This window comes from Scyliorhinus torazame, chromosome 7, assembly GCF_047496885.1.
Source record: "Scyliorhinus torazame isolate Kashiwa2021f chromosome 7, sScyTor2.1, whole genome shotgun sequence".
Classification (NCBI taxonomy): domain Eukaryota; kingdom Metazoa; phylum Chordata; class Chondrichthyes; order Carcharhiniformes; family Scyliorhinidae; genus Scyliorhinus; species Scyliorhinus torazame.
This window is the reverse complement of record NC_092713.1, coordinates 311,563,717-311,577,579: the sequence shown is the minus strand read 5'-3', so window position 1 is coordinate 311,577,579 and position 13,863 is coordinate 311,563,717. Positions and strand designations below refer to the sequence as shown.

Genomic DNA, 13,863 nt, shown 5'->3' with positions numbered 1-13,863 from the left:
CAGGGAGCCAAAGGGTGCTAGGGGAATGGGTTTGCTGCAAGTTAAGACATGGAGAGCAGACTTTTGGATGATGTTATGATGCAGTTGGGGTCCAGTATCTTTTGTAAACTAAGTGAAATAGGAAATCCCAGGTATTTATTCAGAAAAGGAAGCAAAAAGATTCCACAGTTTTAACCAAACAAAATCATTTTGTTTTACTATCTCTTTTATGCTCCAACAGCCAAAATTAATCGGAGGGAAACATGAGTTTACAGGAAAACTGCGGTTGAGCACAAACAACAAACTGCATCGTAACTGGCAGACACAACTAAAACAACGCCCACAAATTTCTCAGCGGCTCACCCAGACATCAGTGATTACAGTGAGTCACAAAGGTTATTTAAACTCGTGGTGAGATCTTCCAGTTGTTCATGCCAGCAGGATTGTCTATTCCTGCTGCCGACGCACTCCTGCCGCATGTTTTCCGGGAAATCCCATTGACAGTGGTGGGACCTAAAGATCCGGCCTCCAGCCAACAGCAGTGTGCATCCTGCCACCAAGAAACATGTCATAGAGAGGCCATTTTAAGGAGGACATATATAGGTTTTTAATTAGTAGTGGGATGAAGAGTTATGAAGAACAGGCAGATAAGTGGCAGAGGAAGTTCATTACGGAGAACTGTGAGATGATTCATTTTATTAGAAGAACATAGAGAGAAAATACAAAATCAGAGGTCAACCACATTGCTGTGGGTCTGGAATCACAAATAGCTAGGCCGGATAAGGATGGCCGATTTCCTCCCCTAAAGGACATTAGTGAACCAGATGGGTTTTTATGACATTTGACAATGGTTTCATGGTCATCATTAGACTTTTCATTTCAGATTCTTTTTTGCTGAATTTGAATTCCATCATATGCCCTGGTGGGATTCAAACCAGGCCCCCAGAGCATTACCCTGGGTCTCTGGATTACTAGTTCAGCGACAATATCACTGCGCCACTGCCATCCCACGATTACAAAAATTGATCCAGGGATGAGACTGTTCCCCTTGAAGAGGAGAAGACTAAGAGGAGATTTGACAGACGTGTTCAAAATAATGATGGAGTTAGACCGAGTAGATATGAAGAAACTATTACTGCTCATAAAAGGATCGAGAATTTGGCAGATTTAAAGTGATTTGCCAAAGAGGCAAATGTGGGCAGTAATTCTCCAGCCGCTGAGATTCTATTTTCGGATGGCAGCCCACCCCGGCCTGTGGGTTTGCCAGTGGCTCAGGGTGGCTTCAATGGGAAATCCTATTGGCAAGCAGCGGGAAGATATATTCCTGCTGCCAGTGAACGGCGCGCAACCGAGTAATACCCAGCAGGGAGACTGGAGAATCCCAACGGTGATGTGAGAAAACACAAAGCGAATGGTTCAGATCTGCAATGCACTGACTGGAAAAGGTAGGTTTCGTTGAGGCATTGTAGATGGCATTAGATAGTTACTTGAATAGAAACTATGTGCATGGTTATGGGGAAAAGGCAGGAGAACGCCACTAACACATAATGATCCTTAGGAGAGAGATACAACTGACCGAATGGCCACCTCCTGCACTGTAACAATTCTGTGTGAGCATGTTGTTGCCGAGTAAGATTCCCACACAGTGCCATCACATTTACGGAAGATAGAATGTATAATATTCAAAGTAAAATATCAATTTGGTTCATGAATGTGAAACACATTGTAAATTAAATTAAATATTTTTCAAATTGTCCAATTTTAGCACATAAATCATCTAGCCATATCATTTTGTAAAATGGATTTTATATGCATATATAGATATAATGTTGACTTCCAAGGATTAGAAATGCGAAAATGCAATGCGACCATTTCAGCTGATGTTAAGACCGGAGAAGTCAGAGGGGCTGGTTTAGCACACTGGGCTAAATAGCTGGCTTTTAAAGCAGACCAAGGCAGGCCAGCAGCATGGTTCAATTCCCGTACCAGACTCCCCGAACAGGCGTCGGAATGTGGCGACTAGGGGCTTTTCACAGTAACTTCATTTGAAGCCTACTTGTGACAATAAGCGATTTTCATTTCATTTCATTTCATCCTCGGGTGAAACCTGGCTTGATAGATCCTGGGCGCGATCCTTCCAAAAATGTTGAACTGTGGCCGCGGCGGGAACTGCCACCAGCTTCCCGGCGCTCGGCCTGACGAGACCGTCACTGAAATACAACGTTAATTGGTCAACTTAAGGAGTCCGCGCGGGCTTCATGCCACAAATGAAGGCTCACGAGCCATTTCACTGGTTTCGCGCTCGCCAGCCCCCCACTAACACAGTAGAGCAGCACGTAAACTGCCCCTGCACAGCCAACCCTATCCAGCTCGCAGCCATGGTGCCAAGACGGGCGGTCGCACCATTTGGGGATGCAGGCCTGGGGAGGCTCCTGGAGGCGGTTGAGGCTAGGAGGGATGTCCTGTTCCCCCGAGTGCCACAGAGCAGTCTGTGCTGCCTGGGATGAAGAGGCCGCGGACGTCAGCTCAGGAAGCATAACACAGGGGGACCGGAACGCAGTGCCGCAAGAAGGTCAATAACCTACACCGGGTCGCATGAGTGAGTTGACACCGCCCCCCCCCCCCCAACCTCCCCTCCCCACCAGTCTGCACCTGGCATAGCCCCCCCCGCAAACACTGTGCCGTGCCTTGGCCCGCCCAAGCCACGTCCTCCCCAAAACCTTCTCCCATCCCCCCACCCCAGCCATGCCCTCCCCAGAACCTTGAACACGCTGAACCACGTGTGTGGCTGACAATGCCCTCTCTGTGTCTCCGCAGAGAATGAGAATAGCTGAGACATTGTCCTGCTTGTCCCAGTAGCAGTTGGGCACTGCCAAGGCACTGCAGAGCATGTCCCAGTCACTGAGGAACATCGGCAAGGGAGTCAACCAGGGCTGGTGTAGGGGCAGCCTGGGCTCAGTCCAGCTGCCCCTCCGCCCCAAGGTGAACCCCAAGGCCCTACTGGGTGTAAACCCCGACCCATCCAAGGAGTGGGGATGATGGCCACCCCCGTGGTCCACCCCTCTGACGACGCCGTGTCGCAGAGCCGGCACCCAGTACAGTGCGGCGCGGCTGTGCTTGTGCTGCCGTCAAGTGCGGCGGGGCCCTCCGGCCACAGAGATCCCAGAGAATGCATGCCAGGGACATCGAAAGCCATGGAATGTGCTAAGCAGCAGGCTGCCTCCACCTCTGATGTGCATCCTGGGGACACACCTAGACACAGTGTAGGTGGAAGGTAGGCTAAGCACATTGAGAATCATTGAGGGCAATGGGGGAAGGGATGGATAGTGGGGAGATAGTGGGTAAGGGGGGGGGGGAGTTTGCATTGTGGGGAGTTAGGCGGTGGTGGGGAGAGTGGGGCGGCATCATTGGAAGAGTGGGGCAGTGTTGGACACTTGTGTCAAACCTTCAAACTCTTCACCACAACCAGCATGACGCCTCTGTTATTTTCCTCCGCAATGTGGGCCGATCTCCGAACCCCAAAGCCATTGCCGCATCTCCCCAGGCATAACCCCACTATGCCCTTCCCGGGCATACCGCATGCAGGTGATGGGTGTGAGCGAGCACTCAGCAGATAGGTGTCAGAATGTGGCATAAGTTGAGGAGCACCAGCGCTCAGCTCTCTGCGTATTGTATCACCCCCCTGCCCTCGACAGTGACCTGCTCACAGTGCCGACAAAGCCCCAGCACCTTGGAGTGACATAACACAGACCCTGGGAGGGTGGGCAATGGGGGAGGGAGAGGGAGGGTAGTGTTGACGGACCAGGCCATGTCCTATTGGGTGAGTATGATGGCCTTACTGCCCCACCGGCTTTGCCAGACCCTCGTCGTTTCTGCCTGTACTGCAGCCTCCAACTGGTCCTCCGGTTCCTCCCTGGGACCTTCTTCCAGCCCCTGCTGGCCTGCCGCCTCCTCATCATTCTCGCCATTCTCCTCCTCCTCCTACCCGGTGGCCACATGTTCCTCATCCTCCACCTCCAGCACATCGCCCTGCTGCTGTGCCAGGATGTGGAGGACACAGCATATCACCATGACGCAAGCGACCTCCCCGGGGGGGTGTACTGCAGGGCACCACCAGAGCAGTCGATCCATTGAGTCGCATTTTGAGCGTTCAATGGCAGACCAGGTGGCCACATGGGCCTCGATGTATTGGGTCTCCATATCGGTCTCCGGCTTCCTGCCGTCATTAAAATGCCATGGATCTTCCGGACATAGCCTCAAAACCAGAGAATCTGGCCCATAGTCTCGCAAATGGAGAATCCAGCCTGACATTGCATGAGACCAAAAGGGTTCGAAATATTTCAATCCTAACCCCAGTGATTCAACTCACACTATTCAAAATAAAGACAGAAATAAGATTGGAAAATGCATGTCAGAAGTTGCTGGACTGAAAAGAAAAAGCACTGAAAAAGCAGAAGTATAATTTTTTTGTTATAAAGTTAGAGTACCCAATTAATTTTTTCCAATTCGATGACAATTTTAGCATGGCCAATCCGCCCAGCCTGCACATCTTTGGGTTGTGGAGGTGAAACTCGCGCAAACATGGGGAGAATGTGTAAACTCCAAGCAGACAGTGACCCAGAGCTGGGATCGAACCTGGGTCCTCGGCGCTGTGAGGAAGTAGTGCTAACCATTGTGCCACCGTGCTGCCCAGCAGAAATATAATTAAAGAATATGAGCTTGAATATAGTACACAGGAATTAGCCTCTGCTAAGGAGAAACTGTGCAGTGTAGAGAACCAGCTTTCTCATACCAAAGAGAAGTTTGCTAATTAAAAAGTGGTACTTGATGAGCTTCACGTTTCAGGCAGCACAGTAGCACAGTGGTTAGCGTTGTTGTTTCACAGCGCTGCGGATCCAGGTTCAATTCCCGGCCTGTGCCACTGTCTGTGCGGAGTCTGCACGCTCTCCCCGTGTCTGTGTTGGTTTCCTCCTGGTGCTCCGATTTCCTCCCACAAGTCCCTAAAAACGTGCTTATTAGGCAAATTGGCATTCTAAATTCTCCGTGTGAACCCGGACAGGTCCCGGAGTCTGGCGACTAGGGGATTTTCACAGTAACGTTATTGCAGTGTTAATGCAAGCCTACTTATGACACTAATAAAGATTATTATTATTACAGAAGCATCAGAGCAGTATCATGAAAGGAACAATAAAATCTTGAACTTTGATCCAGTAAGAAGACCATGAAAGGTGGAAGGCATCATATGGAAGAGCAAATCCAGACCATTTAAAGCAGATAAATCTGAAACTAAGAACACTGAAATCACCAACATTGTCACTTACTGAATGAAAATATTTATTAGCTTGACAACAGGATTGAAAAATAAGAGAGTAAACAAATATTTGGCTGAAATTGGGAAACAGATGAAAATGAAGGTTCCATTTTTGACCTGTAAACGTCCAAGGAGAACATGGCGGACCCCACAGAAACTGAAATCGGGCACAAAGCAATATAAAGATGTTTTTTTAATGTATGGCTTTGTTAAGTGTGCCAATGCGAAGCAGGATGCGCAGCGCATGTGTGTTATACGCAGGGTAGTGCTGGTGAATGAAAGTTTAAAACCCTCAAAACTTCAAAGGCATTTGAAGACTAAGCATGGTGAGTTTGAGGACAAACCTATTGATTTTTTTCAATGGATGCAGTGAGAACTGAAATCATCAGCCAAAGTCCTTAGCAGAAATGTAGCACTGAATGACAAAGAAAGTGAGATCATGAGGACCAAGCAGGCTCACCTGCCACATTAAAGGTAAGTAACAATGGTGTGTCACGAAGGCTGGCCTTTTGGTAAAAGGGGGAGAAAAGTTTGAAAAACACTGATTTATTCATACCTCCCAGAGGGATCACTGAGAATTGGCATTCACAATATTTTTCTCTGCTCTCAAGTCCAAGAATGTAGAGACTAACCATAGTAGGCCAATGCTAGCTAACGACGCCCGCGTGGCATCCTTCTAGGGAGTCGGGTAATTCCCGGGAGGCCACTGCATTCGACTTCAATCTCTTTAATGGGATTGAAATGAATGCAAATGAAGGTTAATGATATTCTTGCCATTTTTGGGCGTGATCTGGACCTCGCCATCGGGAACGGGCCTGGTGAATCGCAAAATGGCTCATGCCCTGCATGAATCTCGAGTTTGCCCTCGCCCTCTCTTCACCCGGCACACCCCTATTCGCGCGGGTTGCTGAAAATTATTCGAATAAAACGGCAGAATATTAACTGAACATTAAAATATGCTTAGAACACTATCTATTTTACACTCCAAACATCTCCTTCAAGATCCTTAATACAGCAGTTGATCATTCCTTTATTACACTCCTTAATCCCCTGTTTAAATAATATTTGTGTTAATTAACAGTATTAAAGCTATCTCAGATACCATTGTTCGATGAACATTGGTTATGGATAGCTCTGTAATGTGCAATCATTTGGAGAAAGTGCTGGCCTAGTGGTAATGTCATTAGGCTAGCTAGTCAGAGCCCCAGGCTAATGCTCGAGGGACATGTGTTCACATATCAGGTGGTGCAATTTAAATTCAATTCACAAATCTGGAATTGAAGGCTAGTCTCAGTAAAAACCCATTTGGTTCATTAATGCCCTTGAGGGAAGGAAATCTGTCCTCCTTACCTGGTCTGGCCCATATGTGACTTCAGACCCACAGCAAAGTGGTTGACTCTTAAATGCTCTCTGAAACAGACCCCCAGACTCTCACTTGTATTAAACAACAACAGAAATGTCAATAAAGAAAAGAATGGGATGGACCACCTGGCATTGACCTCGCCACCAGAACTGACAATGGCATAGCCCAGCCCTGTCGATCCTGCAAAGTGCCCCTGAGTAACTTCTGGGGACCTGTGCCAAAATTGGGAGAGCTATCCCACAAACTAGCGCACAATGTTGCAGTCATGGCCATCACCATTTCTGGGTATGTCCTGTCCCATTGGGAGGACAGACATACCAGATGTGGTGGCACAGTGGGAAACAGTCACGAAGGAGATTCCTTAGGGATCCACAAGTCTGACTCTGAACCTCTTAAAGTCTCATGGCATCAGATCAGACAAGGGGAAGGAAATATCCTGTTGAATACCATCTATCGACCCATCCCGCTCAGCTGATGAATCAGTAGCTCCGGGTGAAGACTTGAATGTCTGTCGCCAAGATTAGCTTAGTAGCACCATTACTGACTAAGCAGGCCGAGTCCAAAAGTCCATTGCTGTTAGACTGTGTCTGCAGAAAGTTGTGAGGGAACCAACAAGAAGGATAAACCAACTTGACCTTTCCTGCTCCCACCCCCCCTTCGACCTTTCACAGATGCATCTGTCCACAACAGTATTAGTAGAAATGTCCAACTCCCAGCCCTTATGGAGACAAAGTCCCATTTTTAATTGAGGATACCTTCCATCACGTTGTGTGCTACTGCCAGCATACCAAATTGGATTAGTTTCAAACAGACCTAGCAATTCAAAACTGGGTATCCATGAGGTCATGGATAGTGGTGGACAATTGAACAGCAACTGCAGGAGAGGGCTCCACAAATATTTCCATCCTCCAGGGGATCCCAGCAAATTAATGAAAAGGACAATGCTAAAGCATTTGTAAACATCATCAGCCAGGAACGCCAAATGGATGATCCATCTCGGACTCCTCTGGAGATCCCCAGAATCACAGATACCAGTCTTCAACCGATTCAATTCACGACATATGATATCAAGCAGTGGCTGAAGGCACTGGACACTGCTAAGGCTATGGGGCTTGACAACATACCAGCAATAACACTGAGGACTTGAGCTGCAAAAGTACCCATACACCTAGCCAAGCTGTTCCAGTGCAGCTTTAACACCAGCAACAACCTAACAATGTGGAAAGTTGCCCAGATATGTCCTTTTGTCAAAAAGCAAGGCAAACCCAAACTGACCCAGCTGTTGCCCATTTAGTTCACTCTCGCTCAAGAGAAAGTGATGGAAAGGGGTGTTGATAGTGCTAACAAGGGGCACTTACTCAGCAATAATCTGCTCACTCATGTTCAATTTGGGCTCCACCATGGTCACTCAGTTCCTGACCACATTACAGTTTCATACATGGACAAAAGTTGGACTGAAGAGGTGAATTGAGAGTGACTGCCCTTGACTTCCAGGCAGCATTTCACTGGGTATGGCATCAAGAATCCCGAGCAAAACTCGAGTAAACAGGTATTAGGGGGAAACTCTCCACTGGCTTGATTCATTTGAACATGTTGAGTGAGTGGGCAAATGAATGGCAGATGCAGTATTATTTGGAAAAATGTAAGGTTAGACACTTTGGTAGCAGAAACAGGGAGGCAGATTATTATCTGAATGGCTGTAAATTAGGAGAGGGGAATGCGCAACGAGACCTGGGTACCTTGTACACCAGTCACTGAAGGTAAGCCTGCAGGTATAGCAGGCGGTAAAGATGGCAAATGGTATGCTGTCCTTCACAGCAAGAGGATTCGAGTGCAGGAACAGGGATATCTTACTGTAATTATACCAGGCCTTCGCGAGGCCACACCTGCAATAATGTGTGCAGTTTTGGTCTCCTATTCATAGGAAGGATGTTCTTGCTCTGGAGGGAGTGCAGAGAAGGTTTACCAGACTGATTCCTGGGATAACAGAGCTGACATATGAGGAGCGATTGAGTCGGTTAGGGTTGTATTCGCAGGAGTTCAGAAGAATGAGGGGGAAATCTCATAGAAATCTGTATAATTCAAATGGACTGGACAGGGTAGATGCAGGAAGGGTGTTCCCAATGGTGGGAGTGTCCAGAACCAAGATCACAGTCTGAGGATACAGAGTAAAACGTTTAAGACAGAGATGAGGAGCAATTTCTTCACCCAGAGATTCGAGGATAGTGATAGTTACTGGGATCATATGCATAATTAGGCAGGTTTGTTCGAACTTGCTCCTTTGCCTCTTGACTATCAATATCTTGAAACTCAGTCACAAGGGCTTGTAGGTATTCAAACCAGTTTTGGGATTAATCTTCCCTCAGTCGGCCTGAACTCACCCAGAGTGTAGTCAGCCTGTGGAATTCACGACCACAGAAAGTAGTTGAGGCCAAAACATTGTGTTTCTTCAAGCAGAAGTTAGATATAGCACTTGGGGCAAAGGAGATTAAAGGATACGAGGAAGGCAGGATCAGGTTATTGAGTTGGATGATCAGCCATGATCATAATGAATGGTGGAGCAGCTTCAAAGGGCCGAATGGCCTCTACCTGCTCTTATTTTCTATGTTTCTGTACTGAGAACAGAGGAAGGTGGTTGTTGTTGTTGGATGTCAATCATCTCAGTCCAAGAACATAACTGCAGATGTTCCTCAGGATTGTGCCCTCGGTCCAAACATCACAGAACAGAGTGTAATCATCAGAAAACATTCCCTCTTCTGAGTCTATGATAGAGAGAAGGTCATTGCTGAAGTAGCTGATTACACTATGTTCTGTGCCATTTGCAACGGCAGATACTGAAGCTAACAATGTCCATATGTAACAAGACCTGGGCATCATTCAGGCTTGGGCTGATAATGTGGCAAGTAACATTTGCACTACACAAGTGTCCAGAAATGACCATTTCCAATAAGAAAGGATCTAACCCTCTCCCCTTGACATCCAATGGCATTATCACTGCTGAATCCCCCACTATCAACATCCTGGGGGCTATTGTTGATCAGAAACTGAACTGTGCTGAGCTGGCTACCAGAGCAGGACAGAAGCTAGGAATTCTGCAGCAGATAGCTCACCACCTAACTGCCCAAAACCTGTCCACAAGCAGCATGGCACAAGTCTCTCCACCCCCTAGATGAGTGCAGCTCCAATGACACTCAGAAGCTCGGCACGGTCAGGACAAAGCAACCCATTTGATTGGCACTTGATCCACCTTCTTAAACATTTTGTTCTTCCATTACTGATGCACAGTGCCAGCAGTGGGTACCCTCTCGAAGATCCACTGCAGTAACACACTACTGCTCCATAGATAATGCCTTACAAACCCATGACTTTTGCCACTTAGGCAGACAAGGGCAGCAGATGCATGGGAGAACCACCAATTCCAAGATCCCCTCCAAGCCACATACCATCCTGATTTGGTACTTAATCGCTGTTCCTTCAAAGTCACTGGGTCAAAGTCCAGGAATTTACCTACACCACATGAACTGCAGCCGGTCAAGAATGTGGTTCACTACCACCGTGTCGAGGACAATTAAGACTGGGTAATAAATGCGATCCCAGCCGCGATGTCTACATCTTATGAAAGAATAACAAAGAGTCTAATTTGGTTGCTTACAAAAAAGGAATGCGCTCTGTCAGGGTTGGTCAATGCTTTATGTTGAGGGAATGGGCAGAAGGCTCTTCGCTGTTAGGTAAAAACACGATTCAAAGTTCTTAAAAGCTTTCAGCGGATCTAATTTGTAAATTTATATTGACAAAGTTAGCTTCATCCTGATCTGCAATTATATGATCTCCCTGACCTATTCATTGCACTAATCGTGCTACATGAGCTACCAAACGAGACTCTAATGCTCCTGGAACGTTTCACTGATCTCCTCACTATTTTTCAATTTTAGTGTTCCTGCTGGCTCTCCCAAATTTTGCGGATCACCATCAACTCAGATTCAGACCCTGCCTGGTGCAACTCCTCTGTAAAAAAGCACTGTCTGCTGGGTCAACATTGGAGCCAATCAAATGTCCTCAGGCTCTTATTGTTGGGCTGCATTGGGACACCCAATTGTTGTCTACAGCTTGCAGGTTACATGCAGATAAGGCCAAGGCCTAATTTCCAACTGGCTGTTGACCAATATCTTCGAACATTGTGACATTCACTTCATGGTATTTATGTATATGATGCTACTAAAATTCTCCACCAGGTATTCCATTCGATGGGTAATACTGACAGGCATAGCTTTGGTTGTTAGTTAAGCTTGTCATTGTACGTTTCATTTTTAAGCATTTTTACAAAACAACTTGCGGAAAATGTGAGCAGATAATAGCTATCTGGGACATGAGTGAACAGGGAAATTAGTTCTCCTCAGCCAATCAAATTGAGTAGTGAAATAAACAGAACTAGGATCTCAAAGGAGGTATGAATTAGTCTTGGTGAATTCATTGTCAAATCAAATACTAAAAGAGACAGGACAAAAGAATAGGATAGATTGAGCAAGTGAGTAAAAGAAACAAGAAAAAGTTTTAAATTATTTTTAATTTGATGTTTTTTAGATCTTCAACACAAATTAATATCTGAAGGAATGAGGTTTCATAATGCAATAGTTAACTTTCAGGGTAAAAAAAGCTGATTTGCTGTAATTAAGAATGATCGTGTTGTTAAAAGTTCGCTTCCACTTGAAATGAGAAGAACTAACTTTCTGTGGCAGGATTTGTCTATAAATACAGCAGCTGCATGCCATTTATGTCATTTTAATGCTGAGGTAGACAGAGACACTGTCTTCAAGAAACTAACAGTCGAGTGAAACGACTTGGACAGCAGCCTTTCTGTATTTAACCTCACCTGAAGTGACACACCTGCCGTAACTGCACTGTTTGTGTATATATTAACCCTGGGTGCTTTCGCCTCATCATTATTTTTCAGCACAGTCTGAACCAATGTGTTTTGCAGGAGCTGCAACTAAGCTGCAACCATATATGAAACTGAAGCATTGTGAGACTTCATCCTGCTCACAGCTAAAGCTAAAGCCACATACACAGTACAAATGTATAATGAATACAACTGCTTAAAATTTTCATTGGTCACACAGATCTTTATATCACAATTTGCTTAGCCATATGTGCAACGGTGCTTAAAAAATAGGTGGGAAGGCAAGTGGTGAAGATATCATAAAGAGTTCACAGAGGGATATGGACAGTTTAGATAAGTGGACAAAAACTTGGTGGATGAAATATAATGTGGGACAATATGTACTTATGCACTTTGGTAGGAAAAATAAAGGATCTGAATATTATTTAAATGGTGAAAAGACTTCAGAAAACTGCAGCACAGAGGGATTTGGGGGTCCTTGTATATAAATCACAAAAAGACGGCATTCAAGTTCAGCAGGTAATTAGGAAAGCAAATGGAATGTTGGCCTGTATTTCAAAGGGAATGGAGTATAAACATAGGGAAGTCCTGCTAAAACTATACAATGCAGTAGTTAGATCACACCTGGAATACTGAAAACCGTTTTGGTCTCCTTATCTAAGGAAAGATATATTGTCATTGGAGGCAGTCCAGAGAAGGTTCACGAGGTTGATCCCGGGTGTGGAGGAATTTTCTTATGAAGGGAGGTTGAGCGGATCAGGCCTGTACTCATTGGAGTTTAGAAGAATGAGAGGTGACCTTATTGAGCCACATCGGATTCTGAGGGGGCTTTACGGGGGAGATGCTGAGGGGATGTTTCTTCATGTGGGAGAGATTAGGGCCAGGGGGAATTATTAAAGAGCAAGGGGTCGACCATTTAAGACAGAGGTGAGGAGGAATTTCTTTTCTCTGAGGGTACTGAATATGAGGAATTCTTTACTGCAGAGAGCTGTAGAGGCTGGGCCGTTAAGTATGTTCAAGGCTGAGATTGACAGATTTTTAATCAGTAACGTAATCAAGGGTTATGGGGATACGGCAGAAAAGTAGAGTTGTGGATTACATCAGATCAGCCATGATCTGAATAAATGGTGGAGCAGACTTGATGGGCCGAATGGCCTACTGCTGCTCCTAAGTCTTATGGTCTTATATGTTGTCTGTTCTTTTTTAGATTACAAAGCAAAAGTGGTTGATTAAGATAAGCTAATCATCTTTGCACGTGCATAAGTAATGATATGGATGTCTAAATTAAAACAAGTATTGACTCATGTCAATATGTAAATACTCCAAGAGCTAAATTAAAAGGATTAAATAAAAATAAACACATTACCTGATCTTCCCGACTATGTGAGGTTCTGAAGCACGCCAGTCTGTATTCAACTGTCCCACCTGTCAAAATATATGTGGCCATAAATATACAGTTATCAACACAAAAATAAAAATTTTCAGACACTGAAAATCTGAAAGAAAGACAGAAAATGCTGGAAACATTCAGCAGGTCTTGGCAGCATTTGTGGAGAAAGAATAAGAGTGCATATTGATGGGAAAGAGTTAATGTTTCCCAGTGCTTAAGTTAGAATTGGAGTTTTAATTGTTTAATAGACCACACTTATAGTTTGATAGATTCCCCACATATATAAAGAGGATACGGGCAGCACTGTGCAGTTGGAGGAGCAGTCATAGAATCCCTACGGTGCAGAAGGAGGCCACTCGGTCCATCGAGCCTGCACTCTACCCATATCCATTCCCCCAATCACTCCTCCCTTCCCCCATAACCCCAAAACCTAATCTGCACATCCCTGGACACTAAGGGACAATTTAGCATGGCCAATCCATCTAACTCATACATCTTTGAACTGTAGGAGGAAACCAGAGGACCCAGAGGAAACCCACGCAGACATGGGGAGAATGTACAAACACCACACAGACAGTAATCCAAGCCGGAATTGAACCTGGCTCCCTGGCGCTGTGAGGCAGCAGTGCTAACCACTGTGCCACCCAAATGATTGTAGAACACAATAAAATTGAAGTTGAAGAAGTCAAGGCTTGCTTCCATGTTCTTATTCCAGCGATACGTTCAATGCTTAACAAACATATCAGGTTGATGGCCTTTCATCTGATTTTTTTAATAGCCTGCTGATTAAAGTTTGGCCAAGAAAATAAATGGATAGAATAAAGATCACTAATGTAACAAATCTGGCTGGAGCTGTGCACTTATTCATATGATTTGGGTTCTGTATTTGTTTCTCCATGATGTGTGTCCTGGACTTTGGGGTT

The 13,863-nt window shown here is 45.5% G+C and overlaps 1 protein-coding gene across 1 annotated transcript in view; it reads right to left on the bottom strand.

The window, feature by feature from the left end:
* The window catches only part of LOC140427416 (uncharacterized), a 363,190-nt gene that overhangs the window by 191,765 nt on the left and 157,562 nt on the right, over nt 1-13,863 (bottom strand). Inside the window, exon 9 of the mRNA XM_072512950.1 lies at nt 12,917-12,975. Coding sequence (XP_072369051.1) covers nt 12,917-12,975 — 59 coding nt within the window. The remainder of the gene's footprint in view (nt 1-12,916; nt 12,976-13,863) is intronic.